Genomic DNA, 12362 nt, shown 5'->3' with positions numbered 1-12362 from the left:
CACTAGCGCCATTTATTGGTCACAGCTACTAGTAACACTAATCTACGTAATGGCATCAAATGTAACTTATTATGTCAAATAGTTATTCTGTTATAAATTTTTATAACAAAGCAAAGACTTTGTGCTCACCCTGTACAATATATAATGGAGACTGATTAATAATTGCTAACTGAATAATTAAAAAAATTGGAAAGAATAATTGAAAGAGATTGGAAGGTACACATATCCTAAGTGAACTTTAGCTGGCACTAACATCAACAGACCTTCAAAATCAATACATTTTTTAGATCAACATTCGTCATTTAAATTTACATACTTCTTTTCGAATAGTTCCATAGTGCATAGAGCTGGTTATGATAAAGCTGTTTCCGGATCACCGCTCTGTGGCTCATGAAAATTTTTCTTGTCTGCTTAGATCCTCTTGATGCAGGATTCTCGGCACAGGTGAAATGATGAACAGATGATTCTTTTTTTTATATATAAACTTCATCTCCCTAATAGCTTTTATAACACTTCTTTAATGTATGCTTGGAATACACATTTTTTAACAATACTACCATGCGGAACTCATTTTACGTCTGCCTGCTACCACTCATAGAGACAAACAGGTGAAGATACAGAAATTTATCAATTGAAGAGCGTATCTCTACTTTTTTGTTTGTATCCCAACATTATCGCTGGTACAAAATAACTTATTCTTTTACTGTTGGTTGTATATGGCTTACACGTATAAAAAGAAAAGAATGAGAAAAAGAGAAATAATAACAATAATAATAATAATATGATCCATTATAATTGTGCACTGACGTCATACGGAGGTGCACATTTTTTGAGCTTATTTCTCTTTTTGATGGTTGATAACCCTGGCCAGTGTGGGCATAGCCTTTATTTTGGCCATTGGAGTTATCCATGTGGTCATCAATTTGTATTGGCATGTCAGCTTTTTTTAACACATACATACATCAGTTTTCTCTTGTAGAGGGACTTCGAATTTCGCCGCGCTACACTCGTTCCCTCAGATATAAATTATACCGTCGCAGCTGTATGAGCGCTCGACGGCAGAGAAAATAAGAAAATGATGGTACAAAAAATTGTAACTCCTTTTGTTCTCTATCCGCTTTTGTCTTTTGAGAGCAGAAGCTTAACTTACTTATTAGCTAGTCTTGGTCTGATTAAGACGAAAAAACTTATTGATGTGCCGAAATATTGTGGAAGTTTATATGAAATTTGGATGGACGCAGGAACGTAAAATACATTGAATTTAATATCAAGACGGTTTTTGTATACCTTAGTAATTCCTGGACAATGAAATTTATTGCAAAATTTCGGAGCAGCTACTACTTTTCACGCAGAAATGAAGTAGGAGATTTTTGAAGACCTGGACGCCGCACGAAAGAAGACATGTTAACATGGTAAAGGATGAACTTTTATCTACGCCATTTCCCCCCGTTAATCACATTTTGTTATTCTCTGTTCTCCTTCAAATAATTTTTGTAGTGGAGATTGGTTTGACTTTTGCTCAGAAACGCCACAAGGACCACCGCAACAATAGCTTTTCCGAAACAATAAGTCTGATAACTTTTCTGTAATACGAAGTCCGATTTGCATTTCATTCTTTCCCTTTTTCACGGTCATAACGATTTTAGAACCCCCTTTTTATTCACCATTTCTTCCCACATTTTCAACCTTTTCTTTTCTTCTCTTTTTCTTTTTTAATAACCACTACAACTGGCTCCCACGACAGGACGCAATTTTCGGATGTGTCGTTTTTGAGCAAATTTGAAGCTTTTAATTTGTATTTTTTCCCAACAGAGAATAACCAAAAATCCTGAAGTTTAAATGGTAACTAAAAGACCAACTTTATTGTACCTAAGCAAATGATTATACAACAATTTTGTAAAGAATTTTTGTAACTAATTCAAACTGTTTTTCTTTGCATGGCATATATTGATGCAAAACTGTTATTTTGAGACCTTTTGGTGATTATCCGATGGAGATGTATTAAGAAAATTCATATTTTGACGAATACGATTTACGCAGAAGTGATTGACCAGCCGCTGCAGGAAAGAAAATTTAATGGTGAGTCACACAATTATATTTCATTCAAACATTCAATAGCCAACTGCATAATCCATTTTTCCCTTTCCACACATCCTGTAGTTTTTCTTCTAGATTTTTCCAAAATTATCTATCTCTATTGTAGTTTGAGGTAATTATAGTATTGTTGTAGCATATGAAGGTCGTGAATTTGACCGCCAAACAGTCATTTGTTACGAAAAATTTTGTCCGCCCTGCTGCATCTTTCTCAAACCATTGATGCAATAGAGCAATCATTTACATTGACGAGAAAATATTTCAACCTAAATTTGAGTCAAATCTTTATTAATCAGACTTACATTATTCCCTTTTTGACTTACGATTATACAGCCTATTACAATGGAACGCGGTAAGGTCGAGATAGTTCCGGCAGATGAGTTAAGTGAACTAGATTCATCGTTCAACCAACAAGAAAATCCGCGTTTCCCTCCATGGACGAGTTCACAGATCAATGCAATGATTTTGCCTCAAACTCCCAACATTTGTGATAATACACAGACAGCAGCCAAGATGGCCGCCGAGTAAGTGACGCCGGAAACTATTTCCAGAAAGTTAAGTGATTTAGACAGGAATATAATTTCGTTTAACACCGACAACAAATTAAATACGTGCATTAGTGTATCGTTTAGTCTTGCCGTTAAAGGTTTCACTTTTCTTTGCGTATTTTTTCAGAAAACACGAAAAGATCGTAACTTCGCGAAGTCGCGTTTAGGCTCAAATTTTGTAAACGTGTTTGTTTCTTGTTTCACGGTAATTTGACTAGTTTCTCGATAACAAATAAGTAAACTACCGTAAATAGCGTACAACTTCATTGTTTTAATACAGATTTCAGAAAAACAGCGTATCTTTATATGAGAAACTTTCTTATATACATTTGTTTGTAGGCCTAATTCTCGTAACGTTTTTGGAGAATCAAACTTAAAGTATCTCGTTTAATTGTCCTTTTTTTTCATTCCATCGAGTGAAATATATAATAAGTAGCGTATACCTTCATTGTTTTAATACAGATCTCAGAAAAACAGCGGAATTTTAAATCAGAAACTTGCTTATATACATTTGTGAATAGGCTTAATTTTTGTAACGTCTTTTTTGATTTTCGGTAATTTAATTGACTTATTCTAGCTAAAGTATTATTTTTGCCATGAGTGAGATGTGCCTGACTTGCCATAGAATTGTTAGTTCCGGGGTTTGGTGTGATGGATGTAGTAGTTTTTTTCACTGGGGGGACTGCAGTGGCGTGGGTGTCGGGAAAGTGGATCAGGCTCATCAGTGGTTATGTAGGATTTGCAGCAGAGATAGGAAGATAGTGGAACAGGAGGGGAAAATTGCTGCCCTTCAGGCTGAGCTAGATCAGGCTAGGGAAGATCTGGACAGGTTAAGGAGGGAGAAGGGCAAAGAGAGGTGGGAAGTGGCAACAGGTAACAGAAGGAACAGGCCTAGAACTAAGTCTGACAGTTTTGTGGTGAATGTCAAAAATAAGTTCGACCTGTTGCTTCAGTTAGAAACTGATGAGCCTCAAGCAGAGGTAGGTGGAGACAGGACACAACAAACTTTCAATAGGAAATTGAAAAAGAATGTAGGAAAGTCATCAAAAAGGAAGAAAGTTCTGTTGTTAGGCAGTTCCCATGCCAGAGGTGTAGCCCAACTTCTGCAGGAGGAATTAAGACCAGAACACCAGGTCACAAATTTTTTCAAACCAAGTGCTAGTCTGGATCAGGTGCAAGAGGATTTAGGTTCACTCTGTAAAGGATTTACCAGGGAAGACACCGTGGTTACTATGGAAGGGCCAGGGAACAGTATCGACAGAGATCCTGGGTACAGCATAGAGTGTGACCTGGTAAAGATTGCGTCGGCATCGAGACACACCAATGTTGAATTTGTATCTGTCCTGAGACGCCATGACCGGCCTCATTTGAACTCTTCTGTTGGGAGAGTTAATTTGGAGTTGGACCAGCTGCTTGGGTCGGGTGCGGGGGCTCATATTGATGTGGTTCTTGTTGATTCTCTCAGTAGGTGGGACTATACCAGGCACGGCCTACATCTCAACAGGAAAGGGAAGGGTAAGCTGGCTGGGGTAATAGCAGGAAATTGAAGGGGGGGAGGCACTGCCATGAATGTTAAAATACCAGTGGTTACAGGTGTTGGAGCAGCACCTTTTTTAGGATAGGTAAGACAGAAAGATGTCAAGTTCTACGAGAGGTCAGGATTGAAACAAATCTTCAGTTTAGGAAAGAAATTAAACAGCACAATTCTAGCACATTGGATCACCAATCACAGCTGTCAATTATAAATTTTCACCAATCACCATAAATGTTATCTCCACCAAGTTGTATCTCAGTCCTAGATAATTGCATTAATGAATTAGTCACCCAACCCAGTTGACATAATCTGCATCTCTGAACACCATGTGACCACTCGTATAGGAACTAAGCCTAAGCACAATGAGAAACTCAGACAGGAGAGTACTGCTAATGTTAGAATAAGGAAAGGTTCTCATAAAAGTATAATTAAAAATAATGTAAGTATATTTCATCAAAATATTGGGAGATTAAAGAATAAAATAGATGAGCTTCTGGTTTGTTTAGAAGATTTAGAAGCTGAGGATGAAATAGATATACTATGCCTGTCTGAGCATCACGTTGTTACTGATATGGATAAGGTAAATGTAAGTGGATATAAGCTCTCTGCACATGTAATTAGAGAAAATATGGAGAAAGGAGGAGTTGCCATATATGTCAAAAGTTATTGTGCAAAAAGTATAGAAACAAAAAAGTTTTGTGTAGAGAAACATATAGAAGCATGTGCCTGGGAGCTTAAATTAAATAAAGGCACATTTATAATTGTAACTGTATGTCAGTCCCCATCGGGAAATTTTCATCTATTTCTGAAAAATTTGAACTCCTTGTTGTCAGACACGGGGAAGCAAATTATTATTTGTGGGGACTTCAAGAAAGAGGGTAATAGGAAAAATGACCTTGAAGTATTACTCGGTTCTTTCAATTTGACACCCGTTATTGATTTTCCTACTCGGGTGGTAAAGCTCACTGATAGGTAACTTCTTTACAGACCAAGATAAGTTTAACCAGATAAATGCTCAGCCTGTTGAGAATGGTCTCTCTGATCATGGTGCACAGCTAGTTACAATATATGACATAGCTCCATTCAGCAGTACTAAACAGTCCTCCGAAGTAGTACGTTCAGTCAATGATTTAACAATTGCAAATTTCAAGGAAAGCCTACAGAAGTTAGACTGGGATGAGGTGTACCATGAACCTGATGCCAATTTAAAATATAATTTATTTCATGACACTTTTGTAAATGCATTTGAAAATTGCTTCCCCAAGAAAATAGTTGAATAACTCGTAAGAAACCATGTAACAAACCATGGCTTACTAAGGGTATAAAAATATCTTGTAACCGGAAAAGGGAAATGTATCTGACAGCAAGAAAGAGTAGTTACCCAGAAACTATCAAACATTATAAAAACTACTGTGATATATTAAGAAAAGTTATTAAAAAATCCAGAAGTATGTGTATCATGTCTGAAATCAGCAACTCTGATAATAAAATTAAAACATCTTCAACTTTTATAGTCCTGTCTTCCTCAGTTGCGCGTAATATTACGCTATAGCATAAAATTAAAACAATTTTGAATATTATTAAAAGAGAAACAGGTCAACCAATAGCACAGGAAGACAGTATTACTATCAAATTGAACGAAAACTTTACGAACAAAAAGTCAGAAGTTGAAAATATTTTGAATAATCATTTTCTAAATGTTGTGGATATAGTAGGATCCAGGTGTTCATTAGGAGGTGCTAAGCTGTTAATGGAAGAGGCCATACCTATGCAATTTGATACAACTGTAATCTCACCCACTTCTCCCTCTGAAATTAGGAAAATAATAAACTTGCTTATAAGCAAAAACTCACATGGAATTGATGGCATTTCCAGCAAAATACTAAAAGCTTGTTCTCAACAAATAAGTAAGATTCTCAGCCACCTGTGTAATAGCTCTCTGGACCAGGGCATTTCCCCTGATAGACTAAAATATGCTATTGCTATACCTTTGCATAAAAAAGGGGATAGATCTGATGACAACAATTACCATCCAATCTCCCTTCTAACAGCTTTATCCAAAATTTTTGAGAAAGTAATGTAGTCAAGAGTAGCTTCACATATCTGTAAAAATGAAGTAGGCAACTAACAAAACGTCAGTTTCTTTCCAGAAGGGTTTTTCCAACAGAAAATGCCATATATGCTTTCACCAATCAAATTTTGAATGATCTGAATAACAGAACACCACCCATTGGGATTTTTTTGTGATCTCTCAAAGGCTTTTGATTGTGTAAATCATGAAATTCTGCTAGACAAGCTCAAGTATTGTGGCATGAGTGGGACAGTGCACAAATGGTTTAATTCGTACCTAACTGGAAGAGTGCAGAAAGTTGAAATAAGCAGTTCTCATAATATGCAAAGATCAGCACATTCCTCAAACTGGGGAACTATCAAGAATGGGGTTCCACAAGGGTCGGTCTTGGGTCCTTTGTTGTTCTCAATATATATTAATGACTTGCCATTCTATATTCATGAAGAGGCAAAGTTAGTTCTCTTTGCTGATGATACAAGTACAGTAATCACACCTGACAAACAAGAATTAACTCATGAAATTGCCAATAATGTCTTTCAGAAAATTACTAAGTGGCTCCTTGTAAACGGACTCTCACTGAATTCTGATAAGACACAGTACATACAGTTCCATACAGTAAATGGTATGACGCCATTAATAAATATAGATCTTAATCAGAAGCATACAGCTAAGGTAGAATATTCAAAATTTTTAGGTGTGTTCATTGATGAGAGATTAAATTGGAAGAAACACATTGATGATCTGCTGAAACATTTGAGTTCAGCTACTTATGCAATAAGGGTCATTGCAAATTTTGGTGATAAACGTCTTAGTAAATTAGCTTACTACGCCTATTTTCACTCATTGATTGCATATGGCATCATATTTTGGGGCAATTCATCACTGAGGAATAAAGTATTTATTGCACAAAAGCGTGTAATCAGAATAATTGCTGGAGTCCACCCAAGATCATCCTGCAGACATTTATTTAAGGATCTAGGGATATTCACAGTAGCTTCTCAGTAAATATACTTTCTTATGAAATTTGTTATTAACAACCAAACCCAATTCAAAAGTAATAGCAGTGTGCATAACTACAATACTAGGAGAAAGGATGATCTTCACTATTGAAGATTAAATCTAACTTTGGCGCAGAAAGGGGTGAATTATACTGCCATTACAGTCTTTGTTCACTTACCAAATAGTGTCAAAAGTCTGACAGATAACCAACAAGTATTTAAGAAGAAATTAAAAGATTTTCTAAATGACAACTCCTCCTACTCCATAGAGGAATTTTTAGATATAAATTAAGAAAAAAAAAACAAAAAAAAATTAAAAAAAACAGAAAATAAAAAAGTTGTTATATTAACTTAATTATGTTGTTAAATTAACTTAATTGTGTCATGTATTGGAAAATGTGACTCGTTCCACATCATTACGAAATATCGTATTCATGATCCATGGAACTAGTATTAATCTAATCTAAATGATGAAATATGGAATGGACGCGAGGCTAGACCATCAGCACCATTCTTAGCATCAAATTCAGCAACGTGACACAAATCGGACACAGGAGACTGACAAACTGGACCGACTATTAGAGTTATTTGCAGACATGAAACGAGACGTTAGTCAGAAAATTGACATATTAAACCATACTATGACGGAAAATTTTGAACAAACGACAAAACAGATGACAGAATTAAATACCACCACTCAACAGCTCAGCCAGCGATTTGAGACATTGTCCGACCGAGTCACTAAACAGGAAGAAACTTTGGTTACATTCACATATGAAACAAAAAACAATATCACCCTATGAGAGAATCAGTTAACTCAAATAGTTGATGTGCAGCAGGAAGTGAAGACCCGTGTGGAAGAGTTAGCTCAGGCCCACACTCCAGCTAGCTCCACCCAAGAAAAGCTGACTGAAGAAGTGGGAAATATTACTCAGCAGCTCACAATGGTAGTTCTTGAACAAACCCACCTCAAAGAAAAGATAGAAAAATTAGAAGACCGAGCGGACCTCGCGCCACTAAACGACGACACCAACATGGCCGAAAGAATTGTACATGAATGTAAATTGTGTGACGACTATCTGGACAAAAAAACTTGAAACAATTACACAGGACACACTTTCAGAAACAAAGACACATGTTAAAGATGAGACAAAACACATAGAAGACAAAGTGACAAAATTACGAAACAATGTTGTGCCGTGTTTGGCGATTGGTGCAAACGCATCGTCAGGGAACGACAGAACAACTAAAACCATGGCTAATGACACAGACAGAACACCTATTGTGGAATCACCCATTTCCAATCAAAATTATAATGTGCCGCTTTCTTTTCCACCAAACGAGCAATATTACGGTAAGACACCTAGAGTAGCAAGTGACACAAACCACGTCAATACACTTATGCCAACCGTCATGGCCGATGACACGTTTGTAAGGCATGGGCATTTCCAGACATTTTCCAGTGAGGTCAAGCACAAAGTCCACCCTATTGTGTTTATTAGATCATTTGATGGTGTTTTTCCACGTAGTTTGTCAGAAGTTGATAAAATCAGATACATCACCAATTTCATGAGAGGACGAGCAGCTCTAAGTGGGGTACCGCTATGAAACTGCGGTGCCTTACGTTTGAGCAGTTCGAACAAGCCTTCCTGACGAATTCTGGTCCGAGAATGAGCAACAGAGTCTAAGGAGAGAAGTGTGCAACCCCGAGACCTATGACCCACTTACCCTTTCCATACCAAGACAGATTAATAGGAGTACCGGAGAATGACATTAAGACTTTCTTAAACTTCTTAGATCAAATGGACGTAGTTTACAGCGGCGATTCATGCCATGCAAATTTTACTCATATTAGTAACCAAAATCAGCACCTACCCCAAAGGAACCGTAGTGACGGTGGTTGGTGGAACCATCTGTCCGCGCCGCGACACAATACGATGCCTGCGCGCAAAACATATTCCAATGGAAACGTGTATGACGGTAGGATCAATCGCAGGAATTCGTGGAATAATAATAACAACAATAATTATCACCCATATCAAGATGGTAACTACACGCAAAATGAAATTCACAGACAGTACAACAACAACCGCAATAGGAGACATGAGAACAACCGGTACAACCCGGGCTACTTTGACAGGAACATGCCATATAACAGACATAACTACCACCAAAACAACAACAATCCCAACAATCGTCGACAGAATATGTGGAACACACAAAATTCACGCATGACAAATCATAACCCTCCGCGGAATCCGCCGCCGTTCCCCAGTACAGTTATGCACTCCCCGCCACGAAGTAACAATAACAATTGCGGCGCGCCATCAGCTGACGCTTGGGCGCCAACCTGCCGGATTGTAAACATAATGGAGCTGGCCAATGAACCCATCCAAACACAGCAGACGACGGAAAACAGTCGACGACCGAGCTAAGCGCTCGTGCTTCGCTCGTGAGGTGTTGTAAGAGCGCAACGGCTGAGACGGTTTGTTTCCTCAGGTACGACGACAAAATGACAGCAGAACAGGAATTAACAAACCTATCAGGTTGATGACCTTGTTCTTTTGCGTTCACATCCCAAGTCTACAAAATTAAAACAACTGAACAGAAAATGGCAGCTATTAAATTCGGGTCCCCTCCGAACAGCAAGCATACCTCGCCCAGGTTGTTACTCCCTAGAATACCCGTTATCTCGCAAGCCGAGGGGGCTGCATCCCAACAGACATTTGAAACCCTTTGTGCACTAAAATAATATAATATATTGTAAATATTTGTATTGAATACACGAACATTAAGTTATACAGCCTAAGAACACAAACGTTAAATTATGGAAATTATATACTGCAGTTACACTTGTACATATAATTATGAAGAGAATGTAAACCTAGGTAAGTACACTTACTGAATGAGATAAGATATTCATATAGGAATGGAATCAACAACTAGTTAGTTATTTCACGGCACTCTAAAGAAAGGAGATAATAGCTATTGAGATCAGTAATGACATAGGTATGTAGCAGAATGAATGAGAATGTAAGAATGAATGATCAGTATGAATGGGTTAATATTTAGGTTAATAGGTAAGTTACTGTGAAGTAGTTGATGGAGACAAGAGATTATTTGAGGAAGATATTATTGGAGTTTTATGAGAATGGAAGTGCCAGATGACCCCACGTATGTGATATATTAATGTTTGATGAGGAATATGTTTAATGTATAAGGATATATATATTATGATGAATAAGAGAAATATGTGAGTAAGGAATGAGTGAGAATGTTTTCGTAATATTGTGCTACATAGAGAAGTGAGAAAATAGTCTACATCTTTAAGATTACATAAGAATTTCAGTTTGAAAGAAAACATTTGTGATGAGGTAGAACACGTGAGTACAAGACGTTAAATGTGAATCTATTTTCTGTGCCCTTGAAAATGAACGAATGCAAGAAAAGAAGAGTGAACATACTGTTGATTACTGCTGTTGAAAGAAGTGTAATAAGAATGTAACTGGGAAACACATTAGCTTTAAGTTATTTCAGAAGTGTAACTTAGTAATCTTTCGTTAAGGTTTGTTAAGCCAGTGTGTGGAAGAAAACATTTATAGTTCGTATTCAGACAGGAGAATGATATTTTAAGGAACTTAAGTTGAAATATAGTTTTTACACAGCCCTCATGTGAACACATTTGCATAAAAATTTTTTTTACGAAAGTGAAATTTAGTGCCATGTTAGACTTTATTATACTTACACACGACAGAAAACCCTGAGGAAGCAAAAGATAGGAGAGTTATTAAGGCCGCTTTGTGACTCGTACAACACCTCCACTTAAGCGAACAGATTACAAAATTACATCTACTTTGAAGACAACCAAAGTCGAGCAACTGACGATGAGAAAGAGATATTTTACTGTCAATTATAATACTGTGTTATTTATTTATGTTTTATAGAAAGAAATGATATATATATACACATATATTATGTTTAACCTTTACTGAAGTAGAAGGAAGTTCATGGTTGAACTCGTGAGAGGAAATTTGATATGCTATTATATAATACACATTATGAGAGAGACAATCTCTGTGAGATATATTTTCCATTTGTATAGAAGGTATCCACAAGAAGGGGAAATATCGAGGAAGTACTGAGCAGATATGTGATTTACTCATGCAAGGATTTGTTAAGGTATAATACACTTAGTCACATTGTGGGGCGGCGGTTAAGTTTTTGTAAAAATTAATTAAATCTGCTGATTGCTGTATAAATGCTTGCATGTTGAATCAGTTTCTGGCTTTTAGAATGTTGTTAATGCTGTCTTTCGCCGTTCTCAACACTGGCTCTCTATTTACTTTTTGGCACCCAGAAAGTGATTTCATAAAACATGGAACTAGTAATTAGAGATCCTAGTGCCCACTTTATATGAGAATGTTATTATAGCTGCAGCTTATAGCTCTGAGGAATTAGGAGATTGTCCGGGATTTCTAATCAAAAACGGTTTTCCAAAATAGTTGAGTATATTCTGAAATTCACTGATAAAAAACACAAGTATCCCTACAACCTAACTAACAGAGCAGTTCAGAGTCTATTGCGCTGATGCAACTATAAATGTCCGAATTAAATGTTAAAAGGAATGCTCGCCATAATTTGATGAAAATACTTCATCAAACGCCACGCTAAATATTTGGTAGAATGTCTGTCCCGCGACGGCACGTGAAAACGCGACAATACGCAAACTGAAGCTAGATAATGAAAATCATTCCAGAATTAACACTTCACATGAAATGTTTTCATGGTTCCGCGTATCTCTAGTAACTTAATACGGCACCCGAGACTGTTTGTAGCAGTGACACTGATGCGACGCGGCTCCCGACACAGATGGCGTGTCATTCAGCGTCTGGAGAGAACTGGGGCCTTCCTTCCTCGCGCAGCGTTCTTATATATAAAGCCGCGGTGCGGACGGCTAAGGGAACGCCTGATCAAATTGGCTCTCTCGAATAGCCGCTGGGCTAGTAACGCACCACTTCAAGTTACATAATAATTTATAGCTTCTTTTGCTGATGGCCGATGAAGCTCTTAATTTAAACGTGCATTCAGCACGCAGGTAAGTATTGATAATAAAATTT

General features: G+C 37.1%; 1 protein-coding gene across 1 annotated transcript; it reads left to right on the top strand.

Moving 5' to 3' along the window:
* Positions 1-8960: 8960 nt before the first annotated feature.
* On the top strand, positions 8961-9680 carry LOC124799198 (GATA zinc finger domain-containing protein 14-like). The gene has a single exon (XM_047262732.1). The coding sequence runs from the start codon at positions 8961-8963 to the stop codon at positions 9678-9680; it is 720 nt and encodes a 239-aa protein (XP_047118688.1).
* The last annotated feature ends 2682 nt before the right edge of the window (positions 9681-12362 follow it).

Source organism: Schistocerca piceifrons, chromosome 5 (assembly GCF_021461385.2).
Source record: "Schistocerca piceifrons isolate TAMUIC-IGC-003096 chromosome 5, iqSchPice1.1, whole genome shotgun sequence".
Taxonomy (NCBI): domain Eukaryota; kingdom Metazoa; phylum Arthropoda; class Insecta; order Orthoptera; family Acrididae; genus Schistocerca; species Schistocerca piceifrons.
This window is presented reverse-complemented; position numbering and strand designations above follow the sequence as displayed.